Source organism: Eublepharis macularius, chromosome 2 (assembly GCF_028583425.1).
Source record: "Eublepharis macularius isolate TG4126 chromosome 2, MPM_Emac_v1.0, whole genome shotgun sequence".
Classification (NCBI taxonomy): Eukaryota; Metazoa; Chordata; class Lepidosauria; order Squamata; family Eublepharidae; genus Eublepharis; species Eublepharis macularius.
The window spans coordinates 98004239-98025630 of record NC_072791.1 but is presented as its reverse complement, the minus strand read 5'-3'; the positions used below and the strand labels follow the sequence as shown (position 1 = coordinate 98025630).

At 39.5% G+C, this 21392-nt stretch overlaps 2 protein-coding genes across 4 annotated transcripts in view; both read left to right on the top strand.

Annotated features, from left to right (window-relative positions):
- The window catches only part of NADSYN1 (NAD synthetase 1), a 62023-nt gene extending 55123 nt beyond the window's left edge, over nucleotides 1-6900 (top strand). For 2 of the 3 annotated variants that reach the window (XM_054972532.1, XM_054972530.1), the window contains exon 21: nucleotides 6155-6900. In XM_054972532.1, coding sequence (XP_054828507.1) covers nucleotides 6155-6208 — 54 coding nt within the window. In that variant the 3' untranslated portion in view covers nucleotides 6209-6900. The remainder of the gene's footprint in view (nucleotides 1-6154) is intronic. The other variant, XM_054972531.1, reaches the window with a different exon arrangement.
- An 8525-nt stretch (nucleotides 6901-15425) lies between these two features.
- Nucleotides 15426-21392, top strand: part of TPCN2 (two pore segment channel 2) — a 43028-nt gene continuing 37061 nt past the window's right edge. The window contains exons 1-2 of the mRNA XM_054971449.1: nucleotides 15426-15707; nucleotides 21315-21376. Of these exons, the coding sequence (XP_054827424.1) occupies nucleotides 15542-15707; nucleotides 21315-21376 (228 nt within the window). The 5' untranslated portion in view covers nucleotides 15426-15541. The remainder of the gene's footprint in view (nucleotides 15708-21314; nucleotides 21377-21392) is intronic.

Here is a 21392-nt window from a genome sequence, read left to right as displayed (position 1 = left end):
TTTCTTGTTGGTTCCATGCTCACACTCCCTTTTTCCTATCAGGGAATGGTGCTGGTTCTCCCCAGGGTTCTCAGTCTTACTGGTGTAAGATTTAGCTGTCATTTAGGAATGTGCAGAGGGTCTATTTTAGTCAGCACAGAGTAACTTTATTCAGCAGAAATAAAAAAAAGAACACAAGGCCTAGCTCAAACCTTCCCTAGCAGTCCTTCAGCCAGTTTATACAGACTAAAATGTGGACTAGAACTGCTCCAGATGTTAGGACCCAGGAACTAACATGAAACAGACTCCACAGCATTACATTTGCCACTGCTAGGAAAAAGTTCTTGTTGCAATTGTGTTCAGCCTGTCTCTGGTCATTCCTGTATGACACTATTTCTAACAAGAGCCAATTTTGTATAGTGGTTAGAGCATAGGACTAGTATCTGGGAAATACAGATTAAAATGCAATTCTACCTGAAAGTCTTGCTTATGACCATGGGCATGTCTCATTCTATCAGTCTGGCCTCCTTTGCAGGGTTGTTGTGAGGATGGAAATGGAAACATATAAAATATTATAGCCACTTGGATCCCCACAGTGGCTGAAAGGTGGGATTTAGATAAACTCCACACCCATCTTTTTAAAGGACGTCTTATGTTTCTGCTCAGAAAGTGTGCCCAAGGACAAGAAGTCCTTGACACACAAACTTTAATTAGATTAGCTGCCTGTCAGGGCCCCTGCTGCAATCCCTTAGCAAATTTATACTTTATTCTAGTGGTCATCATTATTGTTGTTGATGGCCTGCAAATTAAATAGCACTTCATCTTTAATTCAGTCACTGTAGACTGTGAATGCTGTAAGTTGTTAGCCAATGTGGGAAGCAGAATTTCCCTGCTGCAATTTTTCCTTTAAACTGCTGATCAACTGTTCATTATGATCCTTTTACCATTCCCTTTGAAGGGAACATGAAACATATTTTAACCTCATACTGGGGCATAAAGAGTATTGGCCTCAGTGTTATAAACTGAGGCCATTGAACATCTCTAATAGCAGATGGTATCTTTGTAGAATAAGATAAAAGCCCAGAGGCTCCCAATGGGCTAACATTTATTTGCTATGAGGTTTTGTGAGTTCAGCTTACTCCTTCAGATATGTCTGTTTCACAACTTATAACTGTAGAGTATGTGACGAGTCTGTTCTTTTAATCTGGAGCTGGACTGCCCTAGTCCTTCGTAGGACTTTAAAAAAAGGATAGTGTCTGTTACGATGACTACATACAGAGATTCTGAATCCTTCAGTCCAGATAGACAGGATTCTATGGAGAGGAACAGGCTTGCTGTCGAATCCTTTAAATTAATTGTCTTTCCTTATTGATGATTTACTCTACAAGAGAAAGTAAAAATTTACTGGTTTGCTGCCTTGTTCACCACTCACAATTTTCTTTTTTTTAGTGGAATTTTTATTGAAAAGTTTTAAAAACTGATAAAAGTTTTAAAAGTAGGGGAAAAAACTATGAAAAAGAGCAAATAAAAAGAAAGAAAGAAAAAGGTATACAGGAAAAGCTTTCGATCTTCTCTATGACAAATATTGGCATAGTTACTGAATTCATACTTGTACTATTATTATCAGAATAAAACATCTCATTTCTCTGTTATCCCTTTCCTTCCCTCTTACGCTTCAAAACCACAAATAATCAGTTCATTTATTTCAGTTTCATGCAGAAATTTAATAAGGGATATCCGATTTGTTAAAAATGTAGATAATGTCTTCTCTCTAATCAAAGCCGTAGGTTTAGCCATCTCGGCTAAATCCATCATCTTCACAGTCCATTCCTCTATTGTAGGCTACATCGGACTCTTCTGTTTTTAAGCATATAATAGCCTCACTGCTGTTGTCATTTATAGAAATAGGGTACGATGTCTATTTTCCAACTGTCTATCCATTAATCTCAACAAAAATACTTCTGGCTTAAATTGTATATTAATCTTTAAAATTTTCTGAATTATCATATGGAGCTGTATCCAAATTTGTCACAAGTTCACCAGAGGTGATAAAATGTCCCTTCATGCTCTTCACATTTCCAACATTCATTTCCAACATTTTTATACATTTTAGTTAGCCTTTATGGAGACATAATGATACACCCTGACCTGGATAGCAGGTGAGCCTGACCTCGGAAGCCAAGCAGAATTGGTCTTGGTTAGTAATTGGATGAGAGACCTCCAGTGAAGACCAGGGTTGCAGAGGCAGGAAATGGCAAACCACCTCTGTTAGTCTCTTGCCGTGAAAACCCTGCCGGGGTCGCAATAAGTCAGCTGTGACTTGAGGGCACTCTCCACCACCACATACCTTTGCCTTTTCAGTCTTAGTCATTCACATTTTACTAAGATGGTTCAGTGTTTTCACTTTCACAATGGCAGTTCGGTGTTCTTATATACTTGTATGTGTCACCTTGATAGAATATGGTCTTCAGTTTAAATTTCATACTTTATAGGATACTCAAATTAGTTTTCTTCTTTCTTAGTCAGAGCATATGTGTACTATTCTCATGCTTTCAGTGCTCTGTTCTTCTCAGAACACTCTCATGATGCTGTGACTCTGATATACTGTGACTGTCTGAGATGCTAAGACTATGAGTGCCATCTCATGAGCTGCCCCTGTAATGTGGGGACCCTACTATGAGTGCGTGTCTCCAGGTGGCTCTTGGTCATATGCAAAATAACTTTGTCATACACTTCTACTTTCACCAAGAGTACTAGACAACCTTACCTTTCTTTGTCTTTGTTTTACTGGAAATGCTCTGATCATTGCAATGCATTGCAATAATCAGATACTCTGATTGGAGGCATGGGCTATTTGGCCTTGCAACACAGTGTGATGGTCCATGGCCTGCCCTTTTGTTTGCTCCTTTGCTGCCAGGGAGAAGGTAATCTGTTTTTATGTTTTATCTCCTGGCTGTTTTTTGCTGTGCAGATTGCTCTGCTAGCAGCACAAGGTTCATTGATGGTGCATATTGTCTGACCTTTCTTTGGCCCCATCACGCCTGCTTCACTGTTTTCATAATTCTGGTGTGGATCTGCTGTTTTCACTCCTGCTGATGGCTTTGGCAGTTTTGATCAGCTCTTTTTCCTGCACTTTTTTTCTTCTGAGTTGCAATTTCTGCTCCTTAACTACTGTATCTTGCACCTCTAAATGGGTAAGAGTCTCTACTGAGGTTATTGTGCTATTGACTTGTGCTATTGACGATGTTTGGGACTCAAACACTCTACATTTTCCACTTCCTTACTGGATCTCCAAAAACATTTAAAGTAGAGGTGTAACCCCTTGTTAACTTTTTACACTTCCCTGGTGCTTCATTTTTAGCATACAGCACTTCCGCCTGTGGAATGAGGAGATTGTGGATTTCTGACCTATGCCCCCCCCCCCCAATTCATAGTGTTTCACAATGTTAATGTGTCCAGTACCCTGGCCAGAATTCCCTGCCAGGGGTTGGCTTTTATCTCTCATGTCTCACAGAACTATTTATTGTATTAGTCATTCAGGCTCCAAGAGAGACCCTTCCTTTCTGGGTTGGTAGAGGCTATCACACTCTACCTTGAGTGCACAGCTGTTTTTATACCCTTTATCTAGCATGCTCTCCCCACAGAAGTGGTTTTTTCCTTGCTGCATTCCATGTTTGTTCTTTGTTAGGGACGCTTTTAGAGAGCTCCCAGCTTCTTTAGAAGCACCTCTGGGTTAATGTCAATGAGACGCTAAGCATCTGTTGGGAAGGTGGTCCTCTGTAGTCTTTTACTTTGAGAGCTTCACACCCATGTCCTTCAGTAAGTGAGCTTGCTACTCTCCCAGTGTGGTACTTCACAGAAGTCACAAAGATGAAAACAGGGTTGCACTTACTTGTAACTGTTGTTCATTGAGTGGTCTTCTGTGCAGGCACACATCCTTCCCTCTTTCCCCACTGTGAGCTCTCTGGAACCTTACTTTCTGAGGGTCTCCAGCAGTGGCATGAAAAGAACTGAGGGATAGTATCCCTCCTCCTGGTCATGTGATGCTTTTGGTGAGAAAGCACCAAAAGGAGAAGGGCACTCCTAGTCTTCTAGAAAGCTCTGGAAATCTTCTCCATGGCTGCCCTATGTGTATGCAGTCCCAATGTGTGCCTGCACAAAGGATCACTCAATGAACAACGGTTACAGGTAAGTGCAACCTTGTTTTATTAACGACTATGTTCTAGGACACATATATCATTGTAAAATGTATATTGGAGGTGTTGCTTATTATCTTCCTGAAGCCTTGGCCATATTTTGTCATATTACTGCAGTGCTTCCTTGTGTATGTTATGTGGTGTCAAGTTGCTTTTTACTTATGGTGGCCCTATGAAATCACCTCCAAAAGATCCTATCATTAACAGCCTTGCTCAAATCTTGCAAATTGGAACATGTGGCTTCCTTTATTGAGTTAAGCCATCTCATTTTAGGTCTTCCTCTTTTCCTACTGCCTTTTACCTTTCCTAGAATTACTTTCTTTCCCAGTGAGTCTTCTCATGATGTGACCAAAGTTTGATAGCCTTGGTTTCATCATTTTAGTTTCCAGGGAGAATTCAGGCTTGACTTGATCTAGAATTCACTTGTTTGTCTTTTTGGCTGTCCATGGTATCTGTAAAACTCTCCTCCAGCACCACATTTCAAATGAATGAACTTTCCTCCTGTCAACTTTCTCCATTTTTCAACTTTCATGTCCATACATAGTAATGGGGGATATCATAGTATGAATAATCTTGATTTTGTTCCCTGCTGACACAGCCTTATCTTTGAAGATCTTTTCTAATTCCTTCATGGTTGCCCTTCCAAGTCTCAATCTCATTCTCATTTCTTGGTTGTAGTCTTCCTTTTGATTGAAGATTGAGCCAAGGAATAGAAAATCTTTCACAATTTCAATATGTTCATTGTGAACCTTAAAATTGTGGGATTCTTCAGTAGTCATTACTTTGGTTGTTTTGATGTTTAGCTATAATCTTGCTTTGGCATTTTCTCTTTTAACCTTCATCAGTAGTTGCTCCATTAAGCATTGCAAATTTGCAATGTGATCTCTAGTATCCCTTTTCTGAATCCAACCTGAACATCTGGCATTTCTCATTCCATATATGGTGAGAGTCTTTGTTGTAGTTTGTTGAGCATCACTTTGCTTGCGTGTAAAATTAATGCATTTGTCCAATAGCTGCAATCTTTAGCATCTCCTTTTTTGAGAATTGGAATATAGATTGAGCATTTCCAGTGTGTGGGCCATTGTTTCGTTATCCATAGTTGTAGACATATTCTTGTTAAAACTGGATGGACTCCGTTTCTGTAGCTTGAAGTATCTCTATTGATCTCCCATCTTCTCCAGGTGATTTGTTTCTCCCAATTGCTTTGAGTGCAGCTTTCATTTCACTTTCTAAAACTGTAGGCTCTTTATCATGCCATTGCTTCAAATTAACACTCCAACTGTAAATGTTCTTTTCTGGTTTTTGTTAGGGCCTAAATTCATGTTATGCACAAATATATGTTAGCACATCTCAGCCAATGTTCTTCCCTTTCCACTTTCCCCAAACAGTAGTCTTTCAGAAGAGTACTATTTGGAACTGGAAAGTAATGTGTGGTGTGGGATAAGCTGCTTTCTCTGTTTCAAATTGTTCCCTCCCAAAGCCGCTTACATAAAACAGCCATTGAATGTTTGTTACAAGCATTTTAGTAGCACTTCTAAGACTAACAAAATTTGTGGTAGGGTATGCGCTTACTTCTGTGGCTCATGAAAGCTCATACCCTACCACATATTATGTCAGTCTTATAATTGCTACTGGACTCTTGCTCTTTTCTGCTGCTACAGATAGACTAACACAGCTACCCATCTTGATCTACAAGCATTTTTGTTTAACATCTGCTTTGGCTATTTATTGGAACTCTCTTCTGACTGTTCATCTTGATCAAAAAGAACGTTTATTTTTTACTTAAAACCTGTAGGTCAGATTGCCTAGGTGTTTTGGGGAAAGGTATGCATACAGGTTTTTCTAGGGGGTTGGGATTTCACCCTTCTGGTACTGTTGTTCAAAAGGCATTTTCCATGTGGTTACCCACTGAAACTGAAGATAAGTTCATATGGAGGAAGGCAGCTTTTTATGTTCCTGCTTATATATTTTATTTACAGGTTTCCAAACTTGAATCTCATGAAGTGAACTCCAAAACTGAACATGTGGTCTGACCTGTATTGCTACTGTGGATGTGTTGCATTTACTGTAAGAATCCAATAACCCCGATATTATTAATATTCAACAGACTTCTAGTGGTTGTCTGAATTTTGTTAAACACAATGACTTAAAGAGATCTACAGTTTTAAGAAGAAAAGAATATCCAGAAGTTCAGAGAAAAAAATGAGGGGGTGGTTTTTAAGTTTTCAGTCAAACTTTTGTTGGTATGACCCATGGATTGTGGCACCTCTGTTACAGAAATAATGTTCATCAGAATTGTAGGCAGACTCTTCACTATAAGTAATTTCCAAAAGTTAACACTTGACCAAGATATGAATCAGTTGCACTTTGGATATGTTTGCAGATTTAAGTTGGCCATAATTCTCATTTCTATTTCAGTGCTTTGGCTGGGTGGTTGCAATTTTTAAAACATGAGTAGTATCTGTGTCTGAGGTTTTGGATGAAGCATAAAATTTTCTTGGAAGCTGTTGGGATATATGGAAATAATTAATACGACCAACACTAACCCTAGCAACACAAGCTTCACTGCAGGAAAATACTTGCCCCTCTAATGAACAGTTTGCATATGATTTTTCCCTTTTAACTTGTTGAACTGAAATCATAAAATTTTACAGTCCCTGGCACATGTGGACATAAAAAATGATTTTTAAAATTTTATTATGCAATAAATTCACATTTTAATGAATCTAATTGGGTCTGTTTTTATTTTTAATATTTGTGTTATTTACATAGGTTTAACTACCCTGGTCTGGTGGTTTGAACAGCAAATTGAGGCCCTGATTAGGCATGTTAGCAGAGAGTGTGATTAACTTTAAACATAAGTATAATCCTGTTGACGTCACCATGGCCTAAACAGGGGCCTCTGAGTTTTGTTCCTGGCTTTGGCATTTATATCTTATGTGGTATCTAATAATTTCTGAAAGTTAAATCTCTGAGGGCTTGGGCTTGTGTTATACTTTTGCAGATTAGGGCCAAGATTGTTTCCTCAGAAACCTAACTTTTCTCAACTATCTGGTATTTATTAAGGTCCCATTTTAATTGTGTTTTATTTTTATTATTTTAATAACTGTATTTTATTCTTGTAAGATAGATTTCTATTTTTACTGTTTTTTAACTTTGTATTGTGACGGCCTTTGGCCATATACAATTAAACCTACTGCTGCTGTTATACTTTTGCACTGTTACTTCAGGATAGTTGCAGTATGTCACCATGTTATGCTAAGGGTAACTACAGCTTACCTCAACAGATTCTTGCCTTCCTCTGGTGAATTACTTTCTGCCAGCATTGAGAGAGGGAACTAATGCTTGAAAGGCTGGATTTGGCCTTGGTTATCCATGCTCTGGTCACATCCAGGTTAGGTTACGGTAATGTGTTGTACTTGGGACTGGTGGGAAGCTTCAGTTAGTATGAAGTGCAGCTGCCAGGTTGCTGACTAGTGTTAATTACAGGGAATACGGGGACTGTCACTAGTTTCAGAAGAACTCCACTAGTTATGTCTCCCTTTCCAGGCCCAATTCAAAGTATTAACACTTTCCAGGCCCAATTCAAAGTATTAACACTAAGCAGTCTGGGACCAAGGTATGCAAATGATTATCTGCTCTTTGTTGTGAGGATATCTTGGTGCGGTCTCTGCACTCTAAGGTAAAGTGGGTTGCCCTAAGGGAGAGTTCCTTCTTGGCTGTGGTGTTTAGTCCTGGAATCTATTCTCTCTCTCTTTGCTTGGCACAAAGCCTTTTGAGTTTTTGGCACTTCCCTTTCCCCCCGACATTGTGCTGTTAAGTTTTTTTGGGGAGGAGTCTTCTTTCTTCCATGGAGTTACTCCGTTGGTTGTGTGTGTGTGTATTATATACATTTAGATGCTGCTTTTCCTGCTGATTTTTATGCTTTTGTGTTTGAAACAGCAAAAGCCACCACTTTTTATGATTTTGGCTTTTCTTTGTATTTTTATGATAAGCTGCTAAGAACCAAATTGGCTGCAAGTACAGGATATACATGCTAAAAGGAAGTATTGCTTGCCATGTGACTTGCTGTAGAGTCTAATCTAAGGATAGTTAACTGGCATACTGGCTGAGTCTGGCCACCAGCAACCTTCTTATTCCAAAGACATCTCTTCTCTGACCCTCATTTTTCCCTTCAGCTGTTCAGCACTCATGCCAGTGATTAGGCTTGTGCATGGAGCATAATTCTGTCAAACCCTCATGCTGTTGACACTAGAACAAAAGGCCAGCTGATATAATTAGCTGAATCAAAAGACAAAGCTTTTTGGTTAGCACTTCAAGGTGCAAGTGTTAGAGGAGTTCATATACTGGAAAGAGATTTCCTACACTTAGAAATTAGCATACGTCAAAGCAAGAGTTTTTCATGCCTGTCTGCCTTAATCGAATAGATTGCCATATAGATTGTATCTGCATGGAAGCAGTTTGCTGCAGCCTTTACATGGACCTAAGTAATGCTCAAATTAGCTCTTTATTCTCACAATTGCACATTCTGTATACTTTCCTGTGCTGATGGGGTCTGCACATGTGGTTTGGCACCCTTGCCTGTGAGCCTGGCTGGACCCTTCTTCATTCACTAAATTCACTTGGAAATGGGTTTTAGTTGCAGCTTCATACTTGTTCCTTTTGTTTTTAGTATTGGTGTCCTGAGAACTAGAGAGCTGAAGCAGTCCTTCAAGTTAACTAGTGTTCAGTGTTATCCAATGCTTCACCCAATAAAAGTTGCTTAAAACATTTAAAAGGTGATATGCCAATTAAGCAAAATGCTTTAAGATTTATGCTTAAGAAAAGCCCAGATGCATGTGAGTGTTCAGTGCAGAACAGGGTCTTTAAAAAATGTATATAAGAACCACGTGACCAAGCATCCCCGCCAAATTTCCACTGTCACTTAAGTAAGTCTGTTTATGATCCACTATCATATGACTGTGTTGTTTAGCTACACTGTCTCTGGCTTAATGGAATTGGTTTCATATTTTTATAAAGCACTCTGAGACACTTATGACTTGCATAAAACTAGCTTCATTTCCAAGGTCAGGAAGCCTGACTCTCACTTGCTGGTTTTGGATTCCTTACACTAAGGTTCACAATGTCATTGATGTTTTATGTGTGTGGTCAAAATTACTAGAGAATGTGAGCGGGGTTATTGGGTTTGCTTTTAGAGTCCTGATGGGCAACTGGTTTTTAATGGGTTATATTTCTTCACCTGAGAAGAGACTGAATGGCCAGCAGTAGTGCTCTTCCTGCATAAGTACATGCAGAAGAACTGCTCAAGCTCCCCCAAGGGGGGCAACTAGAGAAACTGGTAGAAGCCTTCCTTTAGGCATCTCATCTGCACACTGCCATTTCCCCATGTCTTTGACAGTGATGTGGGTTTTCTGGAAAACTTTCTTGAAAATTATCTGATGCTCTAAATAGATCTGATTTAGTATGTTTTTTAAACCAATTAAGAAAAGTACCTCATGTTAACCTTATGTCTCAATAGCAACGAATACTTGATCTGAAATATTTGATTAGCAGAAAAAGCACAAATCAAGTGCGCTTGAAATGTTAAATTCAAATTCAAAGCTTTACATGGAATCATACTTGTAAAAATCTTAAGAGAATATATTATGTGCTGTCCTTATATTGTATAAAATTAAGAGAAGAAATGAAGGTACTGAAAGCTGTAGACACACTAATTTCAGCATACTCAAAGAACTGGACTGTTATGAACATGGTTGTTGTTTCAACAGAATTTAACTCTTATCCACAATGGAGCACATATCATTTGCATTACTTAGCTCCATATTAGAATGGTGATTGCAATATCCCTTCCACAGGTGAAAGTTGATATATAAATAAGAATTTTAGCTTTGGTTTAGATTTGACTTGCACAGAAAATGAAATGAATGTATGACATTTTAAAAAAACCCTTGAATTATTATTCCAAATAAATACATGCAATCTTTCATATAATTCCTAGGAAGAATCACCTGAATATTTTAATTAAAATTTTGAAACTGCCAAGCTGGCCAGATATTGTGTTGGCAATGGCTTTCATGCATTGTTGTTAATTTTATGAAGCAACTGATCTTTAGAAATGGAAAATTACTTTAAAAAGAAAAAAAACTTTTTTTTTAATACATGTGCTAATTCTGACCCATCATAAAGAATACTCTATTTTGTCTTTGGAAAAATAGCTGGGGGTGACTGTTGTGTGTGTGTTTAAAAAGATCACAAGGGATATATTTACGGTGCTAGGAGGAGGGGATTTACAGGCTTTGGAGAATTAAATAAAAAACAAAACTCCTCCTTGCTATTAATGAAATGGTGGGGCACTGCTGCATAGGGAGGAGATAGCTGCTGGGCACCAAAGGCAGAAGAGGCTTTTTTAAAGTATCTCGTGTACGGACAGGCCTAGAGTACATTCATAGTAGTTGAAAAGTCTGCCTCACATATGGGAATGCATAAAGAATCTGTTCTATAATCCTAATGTCTTGCAAAGGAGGAAAAAGATTATGGTTGTCTAAAAGAAGGCAATCTATTGTAACAGATGTTGGAAAATTCCCCAAGAATTCTTGCTGGAATTTAAATCTGGCTGTTCCTGGAGTCATGTGAGGGGGCTGTAATTCAGGTCTCGTCACACAACATGCCCAAGGCTCGTAGGCTGTTTTAAATCATTCTTAGTGATGTCTCTTTCTACACCATACCATTTGAGTAGAGCAGTTCACAGCATAGATTGAGGGCTTCTCGGCATACTACAATATTTTTGGTGGTATGGAACACTCTGTTCAGCTTTGCTGTGAGCCAGAGTAGTTGAATAGTTTACTGTGGAGCTACCTGAAAAGTATGTGGTGGCTCTTTTTTCATGTGCACCTGGTGAGAGCGCTCTCTCTCTCTCTCCTCTAAGTGGTCTCAGTCACAAAAGATTACGATTGAATAAACATGATTTTACTCATTTTATTTTAATGGTCATTGATTTAGAACCATTCTCTAAACTACAAAAATATTTTCATCATTCTATAGCCTGAGTGCTGGTTCAGCGGTTATTATGCAGCTTGAAGAAGTGCAAGAACATTGTGTATTTGGTTCCTTTCTCTTAAAGTAGTATCTGAGGTGGGTTTCATGCATCTTACTAGTGGTGGATAGAGTCATGCACTCCAGGTGACTCCTAGAGGTACCCTTCAAAAAAGGGCATGTTGAAATAGCCACCCAAGAAAGGTGCTTTGATCTCCATGATGACTTGTTTTCTTGTGGCCAGACACTTTAGGTGCAACATCTTCCCACACACAAGAGAGACCTCCTCCATTGGGGTTTCATGTCTATTAAAAAAAGCAAACAGTTCCCTTTTCTTCCCTTGCAGAAGTGACTGCTTCTTGCCTTTCCAGACATAGAAGTGTGGCAGGAATGTAATGGGAGGAGTGAATATTTGTTAGTTTCCTCTGTGTGTTTCTTCAAGATAAAAGAGAGGACAGCAAATTCCCTTGTCATCTTTTTTTTGGCAGACAACAGATACTGCTGCTTTTGTACTAGAGAGCAGTTTATCCTTACTATCTTTTACCGTGATAGCTGCCAGCCTGTCCACTACTATCAGCCAAGGCAATGTTTAAAGTGCTTACCGAAGAGTGTTTTCTCAGCCAACAAACATATCTCATAAGGATGAGCCAATCAAGATACAGAGATCACTTTTAAATTGTATTAATTTTTCACAACCCTTAATATACTTGATCAGTACTTGCAGCATGATTAGAAATTCTACTCTTTCTTCCTTGTAATTTTTTTTTTTACTAATAACATCTGTCTCTTCAATCCTATGTTGCTGACATACAAATCTTAAGATGTTATCTGTGAATTAATACTAGGATAGTATTAGGACCAACCGAAAAATCAAAAAGGTCTGAACAAGCTTTGAGAGTTCTAGTCAACTTTTTTTGAAGTTGGATGTTAAACTAAACAGAAATAAAGTGGAGAGAGGGAGGATAAAACAATGGTGATAAGGTATTCTTAGAGAACTGCCAGGAATTGAACAGTAAGGAGTGAGATACTTATCTGGCACTATGTGCTGTTGAGAAATGATTGTAAGCTGCAATAGGTTTCTGACCCAATCCAGGAAAGGTGTCTTGTGGGCTACAGCTGAGACAGCTACTAGTACTAGATCTGTCCATGATTTGTTCAGTGAGTCCTATAGAATTTTTTTCTCTTACAACAGCAAACCAGTGTGCCATATCAGAAACTGATATGGAAACTTCCTTGAGTTTCAAATTGGATTATTTTGTGGCTTGATGGATTGCTGTTGGACAAAAACATTATACTATACTTTACATTAAGCAACACAACAACAATATAGTTCAAGCTTTATCTGACTACTGAAAATAGAAGATCTGGCTTCAGAAAAGTTGCTCCTTAAAACATTAAGTGTTCTGTGATTGATAACATTACATGATCCAGACTTTGCCAAGTGTTGAGAAATTCTACAAGCAATGAAACAAAGTTCACTTTCTTTGGACAAAGGAGCAAGAGAGACTTACAGCGTCTTTCTATATTTTTACAGTTGTAAATATACAGATAAAGCATCATGGAATAAAAAGATACTTCTACAGTAGACAGGCACAGCTACTAATCCAATCCCCAAATAGAGTTACTGCATCCCAAGGATATTTCAGTTGCAACCAACTGTGTGTTTATGCGCTCTCTTTAAAATTAAAACTGCACTCAATGGAGACGATCAGAAACTGGAGCTTGGAGAGTATGACAGTTGGTTATTTCTGCCTCCTCTTGCTCTCGCAGCTTGCTGAACTCCTCCTCCCAATTTGGTGGTGGTGGTGGTGGTGGTGGGTTGTCAGGAGACCTTATGAACAGGATAAGGGGCAAAATGGGGACCTGCAGTGGAAGGGGGGAATTAGTGGAAATCCAACCCTCCTTCAGCTGATCAAAATGCCTTTTCTTTGTCAGAAACAAAGTGGGTAGATACAAGCTTGGAAAACTGCCCAGTTGTCAGGAAAGCGTGTCCTCTCATCAATGAATGTTTGCCACTGGGAGCTAATTGTCCTGGACTAGTGTGCTCTCCCTGCATTTGCAATAGTACTATGATTTGTGATGTTTGGAAATTATTCATTGCCTAATACAACCTTGGCTGAACTGTTCCTTACTAAACTCTAAATATGACTTATTGTGTAATGAAGCAAGAAAACTTCTTAACTCCCAAAACTTAGTCTAAGGCCAGCAGTAAGACCCGTCCTCCCAATTTGTAGTTATGTTTTAAGACATTCTGGGGACAATTATTTTATTCAGCATAATAACCAACAGTCAAATTATTGTAACTTGAGTTGAAATCACTGCATGCAAAATTACTAACAGGATTTTGGCATTAAAATCCTGTGCTTGAAAATGTATTTAAAATACCAGAAAGGAAAGCTTGTGAGGTTCTTTCTGCCCCTTGAACTTTAATGCTGTTGCAAGGGCAGGGGTCTCAAGTCTGGCCTACTTGTACTGAGTGATGTTTCCTATTAAGGGTGGCTAATGGTGGCAGGGGATAAACAGAAGGGAGGAATTTGGGGGTGGCGGAGAATGAAGAGATATAAATTCCAATACAAGATAATTTTTCTCTTGTACTATTTTTGACACAAACATGAGAATAAAGAACAAGCATTCATACTGATGAGCAAGAGGGGAGCAGGGACCAGTAGGCAAACCTGCTTGCATGAATTCCTGGTGATATCTTGTAATAATGTAGTAATAATGAACCAAAGAGGTAAGGTTTCTTCTTTTTTCAGTTGCTGGTTCAACAAAGCAATCAATAATCCTGTTTGAAGACCTTGAACAAGCCATGTGGTATACCATCTAAAGTGTTTAGATGTCAGAAACAGCCACAGCTCAGATTAGATGTCAGAAACTGAGCCACTGCTCAGCTATGTGTAACCTTGGCGTAAACTGCCTCCCAGTGTTCTGTAAACCTTAAACCTTGATCCCTGAGGCCCTTGGAGGAACTTCATGGTAGGTATTCACATTTTGCAGATAGAGGCTGAGAGTGGTTGTGACAAGATTTGAACCAGGAACTTAATGCATGGTAGTTTATTTGCCAACATGTGGCATCAGCTTTCATAATAAATATTGCAGTGTAAGCCTTTATGAAGGAAAGTACTTTATACATATTAGTAACACTGAGAATGCCCCAAGAAGGTAGGCTAATTATTTGTAAATTGCAGATGAAGGGTGGAGACTCAGCTTGCCTAAAGTATATATGAATTTGGGACTATGGTAAGTTTTAGAATGAGAGACTTTCCTGTCCACTCTCTTGCTCCATACCCTTCACCAGCTTAATGGGCAACAGTGTATCTATTATAATATATTTAGGCTGCATCCCCCTGTTGTTAAATGTTGTACTATAGCAATAATTTGCAACTAATTTTCCTCTATGGACACAAACATTCAGGAGGTGAATGATTGCTATAACAAAACAACAGTACAATTATCCAGTGATTTGCAGATGTAACCAGAGTCAGTATCTTGCTTAACAAGCTGCATTAAATGAAATAATTGGCACCAGTGGCTCCTTAAAGACCAATAAAATTTATTCCAGCAAGAACTTGTGAGAATCAGAGTCACTATATAGTCTACAAGTGATTCTGACTTTCAAAAACATGTTTGCCTTCACATATTCCAGCTTCACTGGAATATAAAGAAACTCCTTTGTCAACATTGGCTTGGGGGCGGGGGGCGCGCAGTTCTCGCTGGTTTCCATAAATAAAGAACAAGGGCCACAATTAATGGAAGGTTATTAAGTGAAGCATCTAAAGGACTGATTCTGCAGAGCAACAGCTAAGGCTAGTAGGAGGATGCTGACGGCAGAAACGATTTCTGGCGGCAAGGTCCAAAGTCTGTTCTGTGCAGAAGCTTGACGGAGCCTCTTCGCACCTTCTCACGCCAAAAGGAATGAACTGCGCTAGGGCTGACTGGTGGGCACTTTTTGTCTGTCCGCATTCTGGCCACAGAACCTACGTGCTGCGTGTACGTTGCGCTGCACGGGAAGGCGAGTCCAACACCGGCCAGCCAGATGCTTGTGGGAAGCGCAAAAGCAGACGACAGGCCGCGCGTCTCCAGCGATGCGACAAGGACACGCGCGCCCTGGCCTCCATCCCGTTCCCTTCTCCCGCCCCCTGCCACAACTGGAAAGGTCCAGCTGCAAGCGCCCGGCTCCTCCCATCACGTGTAGGGGCGGAGCCTGTCTGCCCCCGGAGCGCTGCCAAGAAGGGCTTCCCGGTCCTTGAAAGCCTCGACGGGAGCAGCGGCGGTCGCCTTGGAAGGGTGGTTGGAAAGAAGCTGCTGCGGCTCGCTCGCTGCAACTGCAGCCCATGGAGGAAGGAACCAGAGCTGAGACTCAGCCTTTGCTGCCTCCCGCGGCTCCCGGCTCTTTCCGGGAGCTGAATCGCCTCTACTCGGGCAGGGACAACAGAGGCCGGGGAGAGGATGGACGCCGCGGTGGGACTGCGGCCTCGTTACCTTGTGCTGGCAGGAACGGTAAGCTGGGGCTGGGCGGGCAGCCAGGGCCGCCCGCCGGTTCGTTTGTACGGCTGGGAGAACGGTGGCTGCCTTTCCGGGCAGGGCTAACCTTTTAAAGGCTGGAACCCGGAACCTCTTGGGTGCCGCTGCTCGGTCTCTGGAACGGGCTTAAACTCCCCGCGAAGCCACACCCCCCTCGTGGGGTGCCCTTTTCCCGAGCTCCAGATGTGCCAAGGGCTGTTTGCGGAAAGTCAAGAGAAAAGTCATCTTCTTAAGGGGTTTTTGCATCGAGGACCGGGAGCAGATTAAGGCCTGCAGCGATGGGGTGTCGGGCTGCATGCACATGTGGCTGGATATTGTGTTATCGCTGTACTATAGCAGTCATTCTCAACGGGGCTGCTTTGCCCGAACTGCAAAATGCGATCATGGAAAATTGCTGTAGTGCACTGATAGCACCGTATTGAACAGCGTGTGGATGCACGGAGGAACGGGAAGCAGTCAGAGGAGTGCCTCTGAGTATCACAGACTGCCTTCCTGTCACTGCTGAGTAGCAACAAACACGCATCAGCAATTAGTCTTCCGGAGCAGGAAGTTATGCCAAGTCTCGAGATCATCCTTGATTAGAAATTAGTGCTGCCTTGATCTTTCTGATGAATTATATTATCTGTAGGGCCTCTCAAATGAAAACAGTGGAGCTTTAGAGATGATTGGCAGGGTGGAAGTTCTAGTTTATAAACAGTAAAATGGCATTTCATGACAACAGTCATGGCAGCTGTAATGATGAGCAGGAACATGGCTATATTCCTTTTTTTTTTTTTTTGAAAAATTTTTATTGGGTTAGAATCCATTATTTCCACATTTACATTCAATTGTCCCCAATTTTTTCATCTCTAACCCCCTCCCTTTCCCCCCCCTTTTTGTTGACTTCCAACAGCTTTCCAACCCTTTGTCCCCTTTCCCTTACTTTTATTAGCTTCCTCTATCTAAAACAAATATATATTCTCCATTATTCTAAGCAGTACATCCTTAACTATTTTTAACATTATATGCCCAAACTGTAAGTCTTTGTTTCCATCTTAGATAAACAATTTATCCCAATTTTTCAATTTCAGATATTTCTATATATCATAAACCATATAGATCATACATTCGTTTATATCAAACAATTTGACTTGTTCTCTATATATATTACTCATTCTATCTTTTTATAATAGTTCTATATATCTCTCCTCACGTAGTCAATCAATTTGACCCATCTATATCTTCAGACATTCAGTTTGGTACAAAACTTATCAGAAAAAAAGAAAATATTGTTAGTTAATCGCTCCTTATATTTAGTCCTTATAATTAATTATTTTCTCTATGTTCTGTTTGTTAACCTATATATATCTATATATATGTCAATCTATTAATCTGACTGCTTATTAATTCACATTTATCTCTTCTCCCCCCGGTAAAGTCTCCCCCCTCTACTTCAATACTTCAGTAGTTCTCAAACTGCCACAGTTTTCCTCCCACCTCCCATTTCTTCTCCAGGTATTGTTTCAGCTTCTCCCAGTCTGTGTTGAACTGCCCTGAGTCCAGATCTCTCAATTTTCTTGTCATCTTGTCCATTTCAGCCATATACAGCAATTTGTAAGTCCAATCTTCAATAGTTGGCACTTCTTGTACTTTCCATTTTTGCGCATACAAAAGTCTAGCTGCTGCTGTCATATAAAATATCAACGTCCTATGTTGGGCTGGAATTCCCTCCATTCCCAAGTTCAGTAGCAGGAGTTCTGGGTTAACATGGCTATATTCCGATATGGTTCAGGTGTTACAAAGCAACATTGATTTCCCCATATATCATGTTGTGCACTTCTGTGAAAGGAGGAATTTCAGGTTCAGGTCTGTTAGTTTTGTGCATGCTTTCTTATATTATGGAACTCTTCTTCAAGTGATTCCCTGGCCTGGTTTCTTTGAGGTTCAGTGCTTAATTTCTCAAATCTAATGTTGTGTCATGATCCTGCCTGGCAATTGTGGTCTCTCTTAGGAAATCTTTCATGATCACACATGTGAGTGGCTGGGTGATGGTGATTCAGTGGCATGGGAAAGGCTCACTGCACCATCTCTTAAGGCTCTTCTTACCTTGTGGAACTGCCTGCCTAAGGGGAAGACACCTGCACTTCGGTAATTTCACAGAACGCACAAAATAGAAGTGTCGAGGAGGGCATTTTAATACAGGGATTAGAACTGTAGTACAGTGGAATAGCTTTGGGCTTGCTTTTAATGAGGAAATAGGATGATAATCTGCTGCATGTGTCACCTTGCTTTGACTGCTTTGTCTTCTATCTTTGTAACCCATGTTTTGCATTGGGGTTTGTCATGCCTTAGACAGGTTTGTGCTGTTTTTTCAGTTCTGTAATCCTAGTCTCGTTCCATTTTACTGGATATTTGCTTTCTATTGCTTTGTCACTCATTTTCTGCATTATGGTTTGTCATTCTGTAGATAGTTTTTGTTTGTTTGCATTCCAGTTCTGGGATCCTAGACCTGTTGCATTGTCTGTTGAATATTGTATGTGTCTGACTGAATTGTTTTCTATATTGTAATTTGCCATGAATCTCGGCAAGAAAGGTGCACTGTTAATGAAGTAAAATTAACAAAAAAGTATTTTCATATATTTCACATGGTGTAAAGGCTGAATTCCTGTGAGAGCCAGTGTGGTGTACTGGTTAGAATACTGGATTAGGCTCTGGGAGACTGGTTTCAAATCCTCACTCTGCCATGAAGATCATAGGGTGACCTTGGGCCTGTAACACTCTCTCAGCCTAACAGGGAGGACAAAATGAGGGTGAGAAAACCATGTACTCCCCAAAGGAAGGGTGGGAGAGAAGTATACTGGACAGTTAGCATGTCTTTGGATCTAATTTCACAACTCAAGTATGGGTAGGGAGGCAATTCATTAGTATAGCACTATTTATTTATTACATAAATAAATAATGGCACCTTAAAGACTATCATTTATTCCATCTTAAGTTTTCAAGAATCAGAGCTCACTTCATTAGGTGCATGTACTGTCTATCCATAGCAACTATGTTTACACTTACCAGTAACAACAACCAACAGAAAAAAGGGAGGTGGGGAGATATTACAAGGCAAGGCCAGGGTAAAACAAGATCCAATCAAAGAGTAATCATTCAGAATAGATGAGACCTGCTCCCAGCTCTTAGTTGATTTTCTGTTAATCTTACTTAGTCTATCAGCTGTTGGGAGTGGTTCTCACCCAGTCTCAATGGCTTGATTAGTCTTTGATTAGTTCTTGTTTTAAATTAGGTTTCCTTGATCACCTCCCTATTCATTTTGCAGATGACACTTTATTGCTTGTTGGGAATCAAGAAGCATTACCCAAGCTTCTTGTGGAGGTGGGGGGGGGGGGAAGCTGAGGAGTTATAATTGTCAGTAGGTCTTGAACTCAAAGGTGTATGAGTAGGATTTTTAAGTTGAACTTTAAGTGTTAGGCAGATGTGACACCAGATGGGAATTGGGAAGAAAATAGATGGAATCCAAAACATTATTGAACTGTCCTACCGGTCAGGAAATGCCAAACTGAGTAAAATCATAACCCATGTGCTAGCTATGTCTGAAAGCTTATTGATTAGTTATTAATATCAAAAGTTGCAGTTTTGTTAAAATATACGCAGCAGATATCTTTTACACATTTCCTCAAACATTGACATTCACAATTTGGATTTTTTTAAAAAGTGATTTTTTATATGATGCATTTTAATATATATGAAGTTTACACCTTTGACAAGTGCCTGCTCCTTTCTAGGCAAGAGGCGATTCTCACCATAATAGATGAAGTATATTAAGGAAATATTGTCAGTTAAAATAATTATTTCCATGTCTTCAGATAAGAAAATGATGATATTGTGAGGCATCTCAGCTGGTCACCAGAGCTACTTAACAGATTTGACATATTGCTGATTTCTAAAAAGAAAATTAGAAAATAGTGAGGTAATAGAGTCTCCCTGGGTAATTTATGTCATTTTTTATGATTAAAGATTCATCATTGTACTTAATACAATCTCTCCTTTTTAAAGCTATTAGCTCAATTAAAATATTGATTAATTCAAAATCATAAGATAGCAAACTTCAGGGTTTTGCACACTTTTCCTGGCATTGGTAGCTAATGGTGCAGCTAAGTAATTCTAGACCCTGGACTTTGCTTTTGGAAGTTAATGTGTGGTTAGTACTTTATTTACTTGAAATGCAATGTATAGAATGAATGTTCTAGAATAATTTACTAAGCTAAGGGGACTATGCTAAAACCAAACTTAGAGAAAATCGGTAAGTATTTTTTCTTAAATGACTCCTAAATTTGTTCTGCTGTACTGTGTTCATAAAATACGTTATTTATAACTCAGTATATAAAATTGTACTATTTGGCTGCTGCACTCTAATATGCATAATGTAGCTTACTTTTTTGTGCTGAGCAACAGGGAAAAAATTAAAGTTGAAAATAGAAACAAAATTTGTAGTAAAGAAATTAGTATTATTTGTATAGAAACATTCTCATGCAGCCAGCCTATGTGAATATAGAGTTAAACTTTATAACAAGTCATGGAGCTTTTCAACAGTATATTATCGTCATACACAGTATAGTATATTAATTATGGACAGAACTGGCCACATTTAGACACAGCAAAAATGGAAGTCTTTGGGGAGAAATTGAAGGAAAATATTTTTTCTTCTTTTTTGTGGGCTTTCACATCTTTCTCTCACTCTCTCTAAATATGAACAGTCCTTCTCTTTGGTATTTATTTTTCAAATTTAAAAAAAGCCTAAAACTAAAACAAATAACATAGAGTAACAGAAATTATTAAACTAAAGTTAATTTTTAAAGGCACTTTTGCTAAGTAGGTAACTGGCCACTCTTTGGACATGCCTCAAGTGATAGCAGTTTGCCAGTTTGACGAGGCTTTGGTATGTTGCTACATCTGCCCTGACTTCTGTGGGACTAGGGGTAAGATTACAGTTGGTAATTCTCAGCACACTGGCCCTTATTTTTATCTTGTTGCAGATATTTAGGCTGATGTTGAGAGCAACTAGTTTGCCTAAGACCTCAGTGTGAGATTGAGAGGTGGGCAGAGGTCTTCTTATTGCACTGCCCAACAATTACAGTCTGAGAAGGAGGGGATCAGACTTTTCCCTATGAAAGGGTTTGGTATGAGCTTAGTTTGTGAAGCTGGTTTAAAAATCTCTGGAGTTCACTTTCTGCTGGTAGAATGGGGAGATTTTTTTGCTGATTTCCCCCTTCCATGCAGACCCCTCCCCACCAGCACCCTGTGGCGTTCTGGGGTCTTGCCTCTGGGGTGTGTGAAAGGCTGCATGGAAGCAGGATGGTTCCATTCTGCGAGCAGAACTTTGTACCTGGATCCTGCAGCCTTTTATCCCGTTTTCTTTTATGCAAGGCAATAGAAAGTACTCAGTTTCCATTTTTCATTATTTTCCCCCTTTCTGATTCATAGAAATAAGGTGATAAAGCAAAACAAAAATTATTACCATATTTATTTTAGATTTCCAAAACCTTCAGTAACTCTATTGGGTACACAGAAATGACAATCATATCTTTGATTTTGCAGTTACTGATGACCAGAATCTCTACATCAAGCAAGCTGTAGTGTTTATTGAAGACGCAATTCAGGTAAATTTGGCTTATG